Source organism: Chelonoidis abingdonii, chromosome 1 (genome assembly GCF_003597395.2).
Source record: "Chelonoidis abingdonii isolate Lonesome George chromosome 1, CheloAbing_2.0, whole genome shotgun sequence".
Classification (NCBI taxonomy): Eukaryota; Metazoa; Chordata; order Testudines; family Testudinidae; genus Chelonoidis; species Chelonoidis abingdonii.
The window spans coordinates 80,990,775-81,004,547 of NC_133769.1; the positions used below are offsets into that span (position 1 = coordinate 80,990,775).

The following is a 13,773-nucleotide window of genomic DNA, read 5'->3' on the forward strand; positions in this document are numbered from 1 at the left end:
ATTTTGTACTCAGCTAATAGCCTAAGTAATTATCAGTGCTAACAAAATAAGTACAGCATATCTACATAATGTATATACAATTGTGTGAAGAAATATGGGTTTGGTGAACTATTTTTGAGGCTCACTTCTAATATTTGGGAGTTAACCTGAAATCAAAAAAGAGATTTTCAGTTAAACCAAGTCAGAAATATTACATCAATTGAGAAATTGCTGCAAACTGAGATAACAACTGTACTTTATAGACAGAAAGCTTTCAAATTAAATTTAAAAAAAAATCTTGGCTATCTTGACAGACCTAGGCCATCACTGATTTTTTTTATGTGGTATGTTTTCCCTTCAACACTCAAGATAGTCAAGTCCAAAGCAGACTGCAAAGAGTTACAAAAGGGATCTCACAAAACTGGGTGACGGAGCAACAAAATGGCAAATGAAATTTTATGTTGATAAATGTAAAGTAATGCACATTGGAAAACATAATCCAAGCTATACATACAAAATTATGCGATCTAAATTAGCTGTTACCACTCAAGAAAGAGATCTTGGAGTCACTGTGGATAGTTCTTTGAAAACATCAACTCAATGTGCAGCGGCAGTCAAAACAGCAAACAGAATGTTGGGAATCATTAAGAAAGGGATAGATAATAGGACAGAAAATATCATATTGCCTCTATACAAATCCATAGTATGCCCACATATTGAATACTGCATGCAGATGTGGCTGCCCCATCTAAAAAAATATATATATATGGGATTTGGAAAAGGTTCACAGAAGGCCAACAAAAATGATTAGGGCCATGGAACAGCTTCCATATGAGGCATGATTAATAAGACTGGGACTTTTCAGCTTGGAAAAAAGACAACTAAGGGGGGATATGACTGAGGTCTATAAAATCATGACTGGTGTGGAGAAAGTAAATAAAGAAGTGTTATTTACTCCTCATAACACAAGAACTAGCAGGTCACCAAATGAAATTAATAGGCAGCATGTTTAAAAGAAACAAAAGGAAGTATTTCTTCACAGAACGCACAGTCAATCTGTGGAACTCTTTGCCAGAGGATGTTGTGAAGGCCAAGACTATAACAGGGTTCAAAAAAGAACTAGATAAATTCATGGAGGAGAGATCCATCAATGGCTATTAGCCAGGATAGGCAGAGATGGTGTCCCTGGCATCTGATTGACAGAGGCTGGGGTTGGGTGACTGAGAATGGATTGCTTGATGACTGCCTGTTCTATTCATTCCCTCTGGGGCACCTGGCAATGGCGACTGTCAGAGGACATGATAGTGGGTTAGATGGGCTTGTGGTTTTGTATGGCTGTTCTTATGTTCTAATGCAATATAAAACCAGAAGATCAATCCAAAGAGAATTTTCACTCTGTATGTACCGTCATGATATTTTAAAGAGTGTAGCTAGGGGGCACCTGAGATCGCACTCTAGTAAGTGAAGCAGACAACTTCTCTTAGAGACCCAATGCTTAGTGATACAGTATAAACAAAAAAAGAAGTGATTTTGTTCTCTAGCTACAAGTCAGACTCTGGCATATCTGGCATATCTGCCATTAGATAGCCAATACCATAGCGTCCATTGGGAGCAGTATCCAGAGTTGGGGATCCAGTTTGTTTCCGATATATGTTTTTACCAAAAGTTGGAGATGGCTGCTCACTTGGAATCTTCCCATGAATCAGACTTGCATCATCTCCTTCTAGATTAACAGGCTCCTTTATTATCCGTCCTCTTTTGTAGGATACAGCAGCCAAACTACCAGAGCTATCATCAATAAGATTGCAGCGGCGGACTATGAAGACTATAGGGACAGGAAGTATGGCCAATATCATCAGAGATATACAGACAATCATTCCCCAGGGTGGATAGCTCAGGAACTCCTCAGTAGCCTATGCGGGACAAGAGAAAGGATATTAATACGTTGTTACTTAATAAGAGACAAAGCTTGCAATCCTAACCCAGGCAAAACTCCTATTCATATCAAACATTAACTTCCCCCACATTTTGATTAGCTCTCAACCCCGGATTTGGTGTTGCTACATGAGATGAAATAAGCACTAAGAGCAGTGCTAACGTTGCAAAAAAACCCTAGAAAACAGAACATTACCAATTCTTTGCTGAAAAACAACATCGCTAGATTTCCTAGAAACTGACTGTCCTTATTCCACTATACTAGACAATCACAGATTGTTCTATAAAGTAGCTGTTCACTGATAGGCTGTCCCAGCTTCCAAGGGGAGTGGCCATTAAATGCCTAATCTGAATATTTAGTTCCATGATGAAACAACTGATGCTAGCTCAGTGCCACCACTGTGTATTCTGCTTTAATTCAAACAAACAAATACTTCCCCCTTTCACCCTATCTCTCACACATGCAACCCAACAAATCAGCACTGAGGAGTCAGCCAGTGACGCCCTTTTTTGGAAATGAAAGAACCAATGCTTATTAAAGGTAGTGATGGTTTTGTATCAGTATAACTAGAAACAAAAGTGGCTTTGTTCACATTTGTAATGAACTATATGAATTACAAAAGTGTCTTTTCATGGGCTAGCAAAAGCACTTTAAATACATGTTACATTATTCTGGTAATGGTGTATGTTGTTACGTACCTTCTCTTCAATCCATGCATTGTAACCAGGAGGACTTAATCCCATTTGGACAATACTAGCTACCAGCAAAAATAACAACACTACAGGGGAAACATACTTCCATATGTAGTAATAATACCGGTTTGGAAAAAAACCAAGCATATCCTTTAGGTCCTCCATAAATCTGGGGGGAAATGCACATCATTAGTTCAGAAACTGCGGTTTTGAGTGTATGTAGTTGAGACATATCAGCTAATTTGCAACAATCAGCACACACCAATAGAAGGTAAAATAGAAATATCTGCACTTAGATCAATTGTATGGTTTACAAACAGTACCTATGTTAATAAAGGTTGAATCAGCTCAGATCAGGTTCACTCAGAGTGCTAGAAAGCTTACGTTTGAATCCTGATTAAGCCACAAGCAGAAATGAGTGTGATCCCTAAATGATGTTAGGCCAATGTTTAGTTCCTGGTGTGTCACAAATATAGATTAGATGCAGCGGCGGATCCAGGCTCCAGAGCACCAAGCGTGTGCCTGGAGCGGCAAGCTGCAAGGGCCGCCCTGCCAGTCCCTGTGAGGGCGGCAGTCAGGCAGCCTTCGGCAGCTTGCCTGCGGTAGGTCCCCGGTCCCACAGCTTCAGCGGCTTGCCTGCGGGAGGTCTGCCGGTCCCACGGATTCGGCAGCAATTCAGCGGCGGGTACGCTGAAGCCACAGGACCGGCGGACCTCCCGCAGTCAAGCCGCTGAAGCCGCAGGACCAGGGACCTGCCACAGGCAAACCGCCAAAGGCAGCCTGCCTGCTGTGCTGAGGGTGGCAAAAAAGCTAGAGCCGCCTCTGAATAGATGACCCTAAAATAAGTAAGAAACGTATTTTGAATGTTGATGAATAATTGTGAAAATCCACAGTGTTCAGCTCAGAAAGATTTAACACTGGTGTTTAGGGGTGATACATTAGGAAAAAAAAACACTGTTATAAGCTTTTCCAACCCATTCTTGCAGCTGGCTGCTAGTTCTAAGATGCTACCCCAAACCAGTCTAAGTGTAAAAAGAAATATTACCCTGAACCCAACTCAAAACCTACTGAAGTGTTTATATTGTCCTGGGATATCTATTTAGGCACATGCCATTACTTTTGAATTCACATGCAAGTAGGGAACCAGAAAGGACAAAATAGATGTTACAAAACTAATTTTGAATTCATGTGAGCTATATATTATAATAATTTACATTATCAACAAGCTACCATTTTGCACCTTATCAGTTGTTGAATGACTGTGTGAGGTCTTGACTCTGCCACTGTTCCTTGGTAGTGCAACATATGTTCTGAACCAAGCCTATTGTTTTAGGACTTTCTGATGAAAAAGTACACATACTTCAATGCCAGCAGAAAATGAGAATGTTAACTTAGAACTGGTTCCTTTTGGGTTTGGTCAGCAAACTCTGATAGCATTTTAACTCCTTTGCTGTTTCATTTCCCTATTTGAATGTTACTGTAACAAAATGTTTCTACTGTAATTAACGTTGTGGAAGAAATGCCCCATACAAGGTTACTATGACATAAAATCTCATCTAATTCCTGGAAACATACCACTGAAAATATACTTCATTGTGAGCAAAGGACATAGTTAAAACTAGTAAAAATAACTGATTTCACAAATGGCTTTAACCCTTGGTATACAGCTCCTCTTTCTCCACTATAGCAAACATAAGCTACTTCTCTTCACCTTTAAGAGTCTTCATGACCTATCCCCACACTACCTATCATCTTTCATATAAGATCAAGATGTCATCTCCTGCCTCTGATCTGTCAATGATGACCAGCCTTCATCACCTACTTGTTACATTTTCAAACAATTTCTTACTTTCTCCTATGTTGCTCCTCATGCTTGGGAGGTGCTCCACATAAGCATCCACAAGGTCACCTCCCCGAAACTCTCCTTTGCTGTGATGCCTACAGAAAACTTGAGGGATAGGTGCTGTGCTGAGACCGCTGCCTATCAGGCTGATCAAATATTGTTTCACGTTTCCCTGTGTTCCCCCGTCAGTCTGTATCCACCTGTTGTCTCTTTTCTTACGCTTAGATTATTAGCTCTATGGGATAGGCACTGCCTTTTTGCACTATGTTTGCCCAGCATCTACCACAATGTGGTCCTGACCTTTGACTGAAGCTTGTAAGCCTGATAATTAATAGCTACTTGTCAATGACAGTTTGAGTGCTTCAGATTCAAGTGGACTCTGCAAATAATATTGGGTTCCGTACTAAGGTTAGTGCAGGAAAATATACACCATGAGTGATGTATAGAGCTTAGCAATGAATTCAAAGGTCCGTTGAATGCTGGACTACAGTACATGCCATGACTCACAGACACTTTCAGTTGAATCATCAGGATACCCTGTGGAACCACTACCAAAGTAATACCTTGGACTGATAAATCAAGACAGGAGATAAATGCATTTGACATATGTAGGGTCAATGCTTCATGATTATTAAATCTGAGACTAGATTTACAACAAAGCCATATTCTTTTAATCATCTGCGCTGACTGGTTGATTGAAACAGTTTTCTTTTAATTTGGATCTGGATACCCTGATCCATGCCTGTGACACCACAAGACTAGATTAATGCAATGCATTTTGCATGGAACTTTACCTTGACTCAATCTAGAAACTTTAGCTGGTGTAGTATGCAATAGCCAGTCTAAGTAATACACCTTGATGAGAGTGTGTGACATTACAGTTCCAGGATCTGCACTGGCTGACTGTTAGTTTCTGTATTTAGTCTAATTAATGTGTTGATTTTGACCTAAAAAGACTTAAATGAGCTGGCGCCTTCCAACTTGAGAGACTACCTCTCATGTCATATTGTCAAATAATTCAATCTGTTAAAAATCGTATATTTTTTCTCACCCGCTACTCTAAGTATGTTTAACTCTTCTTGAAATCCCTCCATTGGCTTCCCCTTGCTGTGTAGATCAAATTTATACTCCTCTTCCTTGACTTCAAGACCTTTCTCATCCTGCCCATCTCTCTGACCTTGTCTCTTGCCACTGACTTCCTCGTCTCTGTTGCACTGGTCTAATCAACCCTCTGTGTCCCTCTACTACTCGTGCTTGCAGGCCTTCTTCCATACTGCCCCATAGATTTATAACCCTTCTCCTACCCTGGTCCAATATATGCTCCAAATCCATCCTTAAAAATGCACTTCCCTCAGGAGTCCTACAAGCACAGGCTCACCCATCCTGACACCCATAACCTACCAGAAATAATGTACCTACACACACAAGAAAAAAACAACCCCAAGATGAAGGCTTGATTTCACACTTCAGTTCATCGTTCCCCTTCCCTTCTCTGTTTTTGTATGCTGCCTAGATCATCTGAAAGTTCTTTGAGGCAGGGATCTGTCTTCACCTCATCCAGCAGGCTGCTGATCCTATACAACTAAAACAATAAGGATAACGATGAATAGCATCAGCATATTAACAATCACCGAAAGGAGCGACTCCATTTCCTGAACTTACTTGTCTATCCCATAAACTTGAGAAATGGCAATATTCTCCAAAATGACCACAATAAGTAGAGGCAGAGTAGCAGAGTAATCATCAAACATTGTGACAAAATAATTTCCAGAGTGCTGCACAAAGATCAGGCCAATTAAAAATGCCACCAGACAGCAGATGACTGGAACAAAGGACAGAAATTAGAATTGTAACCATAATCATGCATCAGAAAAAGGAAGGAAGAAAGAAAGTTACCAAACATCAAAATAATTATTGTTTTGCTTTATTAATTATTTACACTAGTTTTCCCTTCTTTTCGTCCCACCTTTGCACTGGCACAGTAAAGCCATCAAAGGAATCTTAGCCGTTCCCTCGGCAGCTAGCAGTCAAAAATTTGAAGTAATTACCAGAATGTAAGGCAGCCCTGATTCAGCAAAATAAGTTCTTTGCTGAATCAAGGACTATTTATCATTAGACATTTATAGTGAATGTAAGGGTAGAATCCAGGAAAACGGTACACTTAATGCAGTGCATGCTGTGAACTGGTCCTTAGTTCTCTCTTTCCATCAACTAAAGTTAAGTGCGTCAAAATTTTAGACCACATTTTTCAAAACCAAACAACTATATAGGTTTACTAGGTAGACTCATTCACTGCCACCTTGATTCAGATTGCATTCACTTGCCATGGGAACTATGTTCATTTACTTGCTTTCAAAGCAACAGCATCACAACCTTTTCTTCTTCTAAAGTCCAGCTGGAAATCTCCATCCCAAAGTCAATGAAATTCAATGATGAAAGTCAATGGGATTTCTACCATTGGCTTCAGTGGGAACAGGACTGGACCCCACAATAGTAATACAGTGAGACAAATTCTGGAAGAATTTGAAGTTGGCTGTACTCCGAACAGAGAAGACTTGTAGGATTGGCCCCAAAGTGTAACAGTACCCCATAAGGGACACTGGTTATACTCCAGCCAATATATGTATTGACTTAAGTACTGTAAGGAAAGAGAACAATAATTTTGTAAATATAGTCATATAAAAATAAATTTATCTTTTTTTATCGTGTAACCACAGTTTACTTTATTAATATCTTTTGGAGAAAAAAGTTTTGAATTAAAGCATTGCAGAAGAAACATCTATTAAAATAAAAAATGGATGTTAATCATAGCATTCAGGGCCTAACACAAATTGACAAAAGCAGGGAAAGTTAGGGTGGAATCTTCAAAAGGGCTCAGTACTGGCCTAACTGCTCCCACTAAAATCAATAGGAGTTATCTTAGAGACTTCAGTGAAACAGATTTAGCCCCATACTGTGTGCTTTTGAAAATCCCACCCTCAGACTGAGATTATCCCTGAATCGTTAACTCTCCCCTCTGTGCCTTCATGTTGTATATAGCCAGAGTATGCAACAATATGTATAAGGAGACTTGGATAAGAGCACTAATGTCACTGAACACATACACCCCAAAGTATTTAAGCATGAGATAAGTCTCAGTGAAGGCAATGGAGATTCGGAGATACTTGAGTGCTTTGCTGAATCAGGCCCATAATGCTGCAAGTTACAAATGCAGGAACACTTTAATCAAAATTGCAGATTTGTGGGTATCTACGACTCTTCATGCCAAATTCTCCTGTTGGTGTTTATGCTGTGCAATTCAACTGGCACTGTATGAGACATAATCCAGAGGAGAATTTGGAGGTTAGAGATCAATTCTGAAAAAATTTTACTGTGAAGTGCTAAAACTGTTATTATGTGGCAACAAGGCATTTATATACACATTCAGAACAAGTAGCAAATTTTCAAACTATATTAATATTACACAAGTTATTTGATAGGGTTTTAAAGAAGCAAAAGAACTTAAGGGCTGTTTTTCAGAAGTGGTGAGCATTTCTATTCAACGGCTCAGCATTCATGAATATCTGCTGATTAGCCTTTGTGAAAATTGTAAGGCCCTGATCGAGCAAACAACTGAAGCACGTTTCCTTTTAAGCACTACTTATTAACTAAGTCCTCCAAGGCCAGATTTTTAAAGCTATTCAGGCACCTAAGATTTAGACAGGTGCCTAGTGGGATTTTCAAAATTGTATAGGAACCCATGGGAGCCCAGTTCATTACTGGTTGGGCCTAACTCTCAGTAAAAATGTATTTTTTGTGAATGGTGAGTGCAGGGATGCTATCTTCCTCACAAATATCTGACATAGAACATTTCTGGCAGTAGGCTATCAGAGTGAATGGGCAATTTGCTTAGTTCACTGTGGTAGTTCTATAGACTTTTTGAACTGCAAATTTCATGTCACTGTTGATTTCTTTACCTCATTTTTTCCTCTATTTAAAGAAAAGATTAGTAAAAGATGGTTAAGGATGCCCCATTAATCACTCATAAATCAGGACAAGCCACTATTAAGACTGCATGTGAAACTTTCATTCCTCTTTGTGCATAACTTTTAGCATCTTATATTTATTTTTTCATTCTTTTTTATTTACATTGTCATACTTGTCTATGCTTGAATGGTGAACATTTTGGGAGACTTAAGAATGACTGACTTTAAAGGAGCTCAGAATGGAAACTGTTATGCAACTTGAATTACACACAGTAAAAATTCTTTATGGAACTATGTTTTTGATGCTGGGGAATAGAGAGTACAGACTGGACTGCAGTTAAATTACACTATGCTATATTCTGTGGTGCAACTCTTCATGCCAATAAAAACATGAAATACCTCTTATTCTTCTCCAAAGAAATAAGCAGGAGACCTATTTTATTGGGCTAATGAGAGATGAAAACTTGTAAAACTCACCAGTAAGAATTTCTTTCCTCACTTTGAAGGCATCAACAATAGGTGTGATGATTCCTTCAATGGTTCCAAACATACTGCCAAGTCCCAGATTTACCAGCATGAGGAAGAACATCACTGACCAGAAAGGAGAAGCAGGGAAGTGGGTCATTGCTTCTGTAAAGGCAATAAAAGCTAAACCAGTGCCTTGAACAGCCTGTCAATAAGAAATCCACATGAGATGATTAATGGAGACAACAGAGCAAACTGAGTCAAAATAACAGTGGGTCAATATTTATTCACATATTTTTGTAAGCTTGTGTACACAAAATCTGCCTCCGTCCATAATATTGCATGTTCTAAATGTCTGAAAATCAGGCTCGTTATATTTTATGATCTCAGGAGCAGTATACTTTGACCATAGCATACAGTCGCTCAACGCAGAGACATTGATTAGGGGACTGATCCAAAAAATCTGATTGGGGCTTTAGATGATGCCCATTTGTTTACAGATGAAGAGCTGCTCAGAAAATAAAGCCAATTTTAGATATAGAATACTGCATTCTTTATATTTCACAGTAACAGATGGCTACTAAAATACCTAATCATTCATAATCTTTGCATTGAAGATACAAACATCATTCTAACCTTATTAAGTTCATCTTCAATCTGACAGGATTTCAGGCCAAGAGCCGGAAATTCTTCTTCTTTAACTTTTTGAATGATGTCATAAACTAAATTGTAATCATCTGCTGTGATGCTAGAGAAATTGATATGATGGGGGATCATATCCTGGCTCAGATTGCCTATTTTCAAAAGATTTAAAATCTTTTCTGAATTTCTGTAAAACACAATGAAATAGTGATAATAAATCAGAGGACTTCCTGTATGAATTCCTAAGTGAAATATACCATAAAAATGAAGAAAAGAAATGAATATTCATACTGGGTAATGCATTTCTCATTTATGATATTTGCTTTGAAGCCCAGAACAGCAAACACCACCAAAGTTGCCAGCACAGAAGTGAAAAAATTGATGAAGGACACCAGAACAGCATCGAAATGGCAGTTGTTGTCTCTCTTGTTGTAGCTTGAAAAGGCAATGACTCCACCAAATCCAAGCCCTAAGGCAAAGAACACCTGAGTAGCAGCTTCTCTCCAGACCTTGGGCTCCAGCATTATTTCAAGCTGTTTGAAATTAGACACAATATACGTCAGCTACAAAATACAGTACTTCTTTTGTATGGATAGACAACATACAATCTGGTAAGATAACCCATACAAACTAAAATGCTAAAGCACAAATTTATTTATACAGTATTAGAACAAAATCTGAATATTAATTATATCACTGGAGGAATGTATGGACCAAGATTTTCATTAGCTTTACACGCAGTCCAAGAGGAACATAATGAGCCACTGCTGGCCAGTTACGTTCATTGTTAAAATAGTAGCTAGTTGTACCCTGGTATTGGAGGCCACATTGTAGTATGTTTCCAATTTAACTGGATTAATTGATTTGAATTGCAATTGTTAAGATATTTTGGGATACGTTTCCTTATAAAATTAAAATAAAATATGTTGAAGATTGTTTGAATAGCAAAAATGAATTACATGCAGGATCATGTGGAATTGTGTTAACAAGGGAGAGTTCTGTGAATACACTTACGTTATAGTCTGTGTAGAAAGATTCAACGAGCAGAATAAACTCTGGCTACTATAACCTATGCTGATATCTGTGGATCAAATTCTGTCTTCAAATATACACATAAACCTCTCGCTGACTTAAATAGACCACATATCCAAGTGAAAATTTGGACCTGCACTGAAAATTGATTGTAAATTCCATTTGCATTGCTTCTTCAGCAAATCCAATTTCAATGAATGCCTTTGGTGAAACTAGATAATTTATACTCCATCACCTGTTTATCTTGGATCTACCCAATTAGTAGATCACAACAGAATAACAACACTGTCTAGTTCTTATATGTTGTTTTTCTTCCATAGATCTCAAAGAAGGTCAGAAGCTGATGTTAAGTTGGACACATTAGATTTGTCTACTGAGATCAAACTGAACCATACCTTCATAAATATGTTATGAAATTATATATAACATTAAAATACCTTAATTTTGATGATGTTTTGTATTTAAATTTCATTAGTTTTATAAGAAAATAAAAGCATCAAAATAGTTACATTAATTTATTGTTTTTCCTTACTTTAAGCAAAATATGCCTCAAGTTACTTCAATGCAATTTTAGAAAAGTTTCCAGCTTTCTGTAAAAATTGGAAAGATTACATATATATCATATGTAAACTGTAAAGGAGTTTTTTTCATAAATCTAATTATGATCCTGGAAGTCCTGATAAATGGATCTTTAGTGTGAAGGTGGAAATATATATTTTTCTGTAAAGATGCACAGTACTGTAATTACAAATGGTACAAACAGATATGCTGTACTCTACAGATACTTCAAATGTTGTGTGTTATCTATCACAGAATCATTTCTAGTGCTTGCTCACTAGATGGAGCGAAATATACACTCTTAATTCCTACCAGCATGTCAGAACATTTTTTTCACATTTTTATTTACTCTGTTAATACAAAGGATTTTCATTTCAGTTTTTGTAGGGTATAAGGAAACATTTCTCCACATAATGTGATATTTCTGCCCTAGTAACTGACTTTCATGGGCTTTGAATCAGGCCCATATATGTTTCGTTTGCTACTCTATCTACATCAAGCCAATGTTCAAGTGACAATCTTCTGGTTATATACACTGCAAACAACATTATCCCCTCCTGTTTTTACACCATCATTCAACAGTAATGAAAATCAGGTTTTGAGACACATATCTGGAGACCAATAGAAAATATTAAGAATACATTTTTTCTTTAAACATTATTTATGTGAACAATTTAATTACTGAACTCTTTTAATAAAAAAAATCATCAGTATTATTTGTAATGTACTCATCACTATGTTCAAATCATGATGGGACAACTCCTAAGAGATGCTGAATCCCTTTTGCTCAGTGGGAGCTGGGGAGCTTAGCTTCCTTCAGGATCTGGCCCCAGAGCATTTTTATGGTTAAAAGAAAGATAGTCCTGTGTTTGAAGCACTGAATTGCAAATCAGGAGTTCTCAGTTAAAGCACTGAACTATACCTCAGGAGCTCTCAGTTCAATTCCTGCCTCTGCTACAGGTTTTCTGTATGACCGTGGGCAAGTCACTTAATATCTCTATGCCTTGGTTTTCCATCTGTAGAAACTGGAATAACACTTCCTCACAATCACCCGGCAACTGTCTTGTCTATTTAGCTGGTAAGCTAATTTAGGGCACAGACTGTCTCTCACTATGTGTTTGTACAGTGCCTAGCATAATTGGCCTGGATCTCAGTTAGGGACTCTTAGCATTACTATCATGCAAGTAAAAAACAATATGATTGCTAACACAAGTCATTTTAACCTACTGATGGTGTTCCTGACATTCAAACAAGGGGTAACCTTCTTGTTATTTTTCTCTGGCCACAATGACCCCTTCAGTTTTCTCATATATTATTTAATATTCATCTGTGAGGGCCAGTCCTGCTTCCATTTAACTCAACTGTAGAACTGACTTGTACAGAAACAGGAACAGATCCCGTATGTATTTCTGAGCAGGCAGGCTCTAAGGGCTTGATCCTGTGCCACTGAAGTCAATGAAAAATGTCCCATTTATTACAATGGGAGCAAGAGCAGGCCCTGAAAAAAGGCTGCTAAGCCCAGTGTTTCATTATTCAAAGAATTCATAAATGAACAATTTGCCATTGAAGCAATATGTGCACATTCAATGGAAACTAAGCACATACCTTAGGTGTAAACATGTGACGAATTCCATCCATGGAACCATTTAAGAGCAGTCCTCTGACTAGAAAGCATATAAGTACCACATAAGGGAAAAGGGAACTAAAATACATGATCTGAAAAACATTAAAAGAACATTAAAAAGACATGCATGGCTTTTTTTTTCCAGAGTTTCATTTTCTATAGTCAATTGCATGACCAAGATTAAATTGCAAGACAGACTCTCTGTTCCCCTCTATGGTGCAGAAAGGAGCAAAAACAAGGTAACATTTCTCAAATGGTTCCCCAAATTGCAGAAACAGTTATAGTACAATATCTGCTCTGGTTGGTTGAACAACACAGAATTGGGGTTCCATGGAAATCCAATGAGTATGTCAGTCCTGATGAGAGGAGTGGGGAGCAGCCACTCTTAAGGACTTTGCTTCCGCTTCTAAATGTACTCTGTTTCAGGCAGAAATCATGATGAAGAAAGTGGCTGCTTTTTGCAGCATTGTTATTATCTGCAACTTGTACTCCCTTTGGAAGGGGGATAGCAGGTAGCTCAGTGGGTTCACCCGACCAAATAATGTGTATTGCCAAGAAGGAAGGGGAGCCCAAAACCGTGTGCAAATACCCCCAAATCCATGGGATTTGAGCCATGTTCCATAGGGATTGGACAATTCTGTCTCGCCTGAAGATCATATCTCACTAGGCTAGTAGGCACAGAAGTTAGTACACTTTAGAGCCCTAGAATACAATCCAGACCAACTTTCTGAGCTAGGAAAACCCTACTCCTACACTCTACAACACCAATGCAGCTAAGGACCAGGTTCTTGCCTTATACTTGAGGGCTGACTTCATTTGGTTTTACAAGCATATAGCTTAATTTTCAGGGGTACTTGCAACCCCTTGTGATAAATATCTTTTTGCTTTATTGTTAATTTATCTGATCTCATACTGGAAAGAAAACAGTATTCAATAAGTGAAATGCTATCTTTCATTCCTCATCCATTCTTGAAAAGGCTAGTAAATGGGTTTGGTGCTTGGAAAGCTCAATCGTTTCATTATGTGTCAAAACAGGC

At 38.2% G+C, this 13,773-nt stretch overlaps 1 protein-coding gene across 1 annotated transcript in view; it reads right to left on the bottom strand.

Moving 5' to 3' along the window:
• Positions 1-656: 656 nt before the first annotated feature.
• SLC6A15 (solute carrier family 6 member 15) overlaps positions 657-13,773 on the bottom strand; it is a 29,946-nt gene continuing 16,829 nt past the window's right edge. The window contains exons 5-11 of the mRNA XM_032781376.2: positions 12,718-12,828; positions 9,814-10,055; positions 9,517-9,709; positions 8,893-9,085; positions 6,113-6,272; positions 2,614-2,776; positions 657-1,892 (exon numbers count right to left, since the gene is read on the bottom strand). Coding sequence (XP_032637267.1) covers positions 1,521-1,892; positions 2,614-2,776; positions 6,113-6,272; positions 8,893-9,085; positions 9,517-9,709; positions 9,814-10,055; positions 12,718-12,828 — 1,434 coding nt within the window. The 3' untranslated portion in view covers positions 657-1,520. The remainder of the gene's footprint in view (positions 1,893-2,613; positions 2,777-6,112; positions 6,273-8,892; positions 9,086-9,516; positions 9,710-9,813; positions 10,056-12,717; positions 12,829-13,773) is intronic.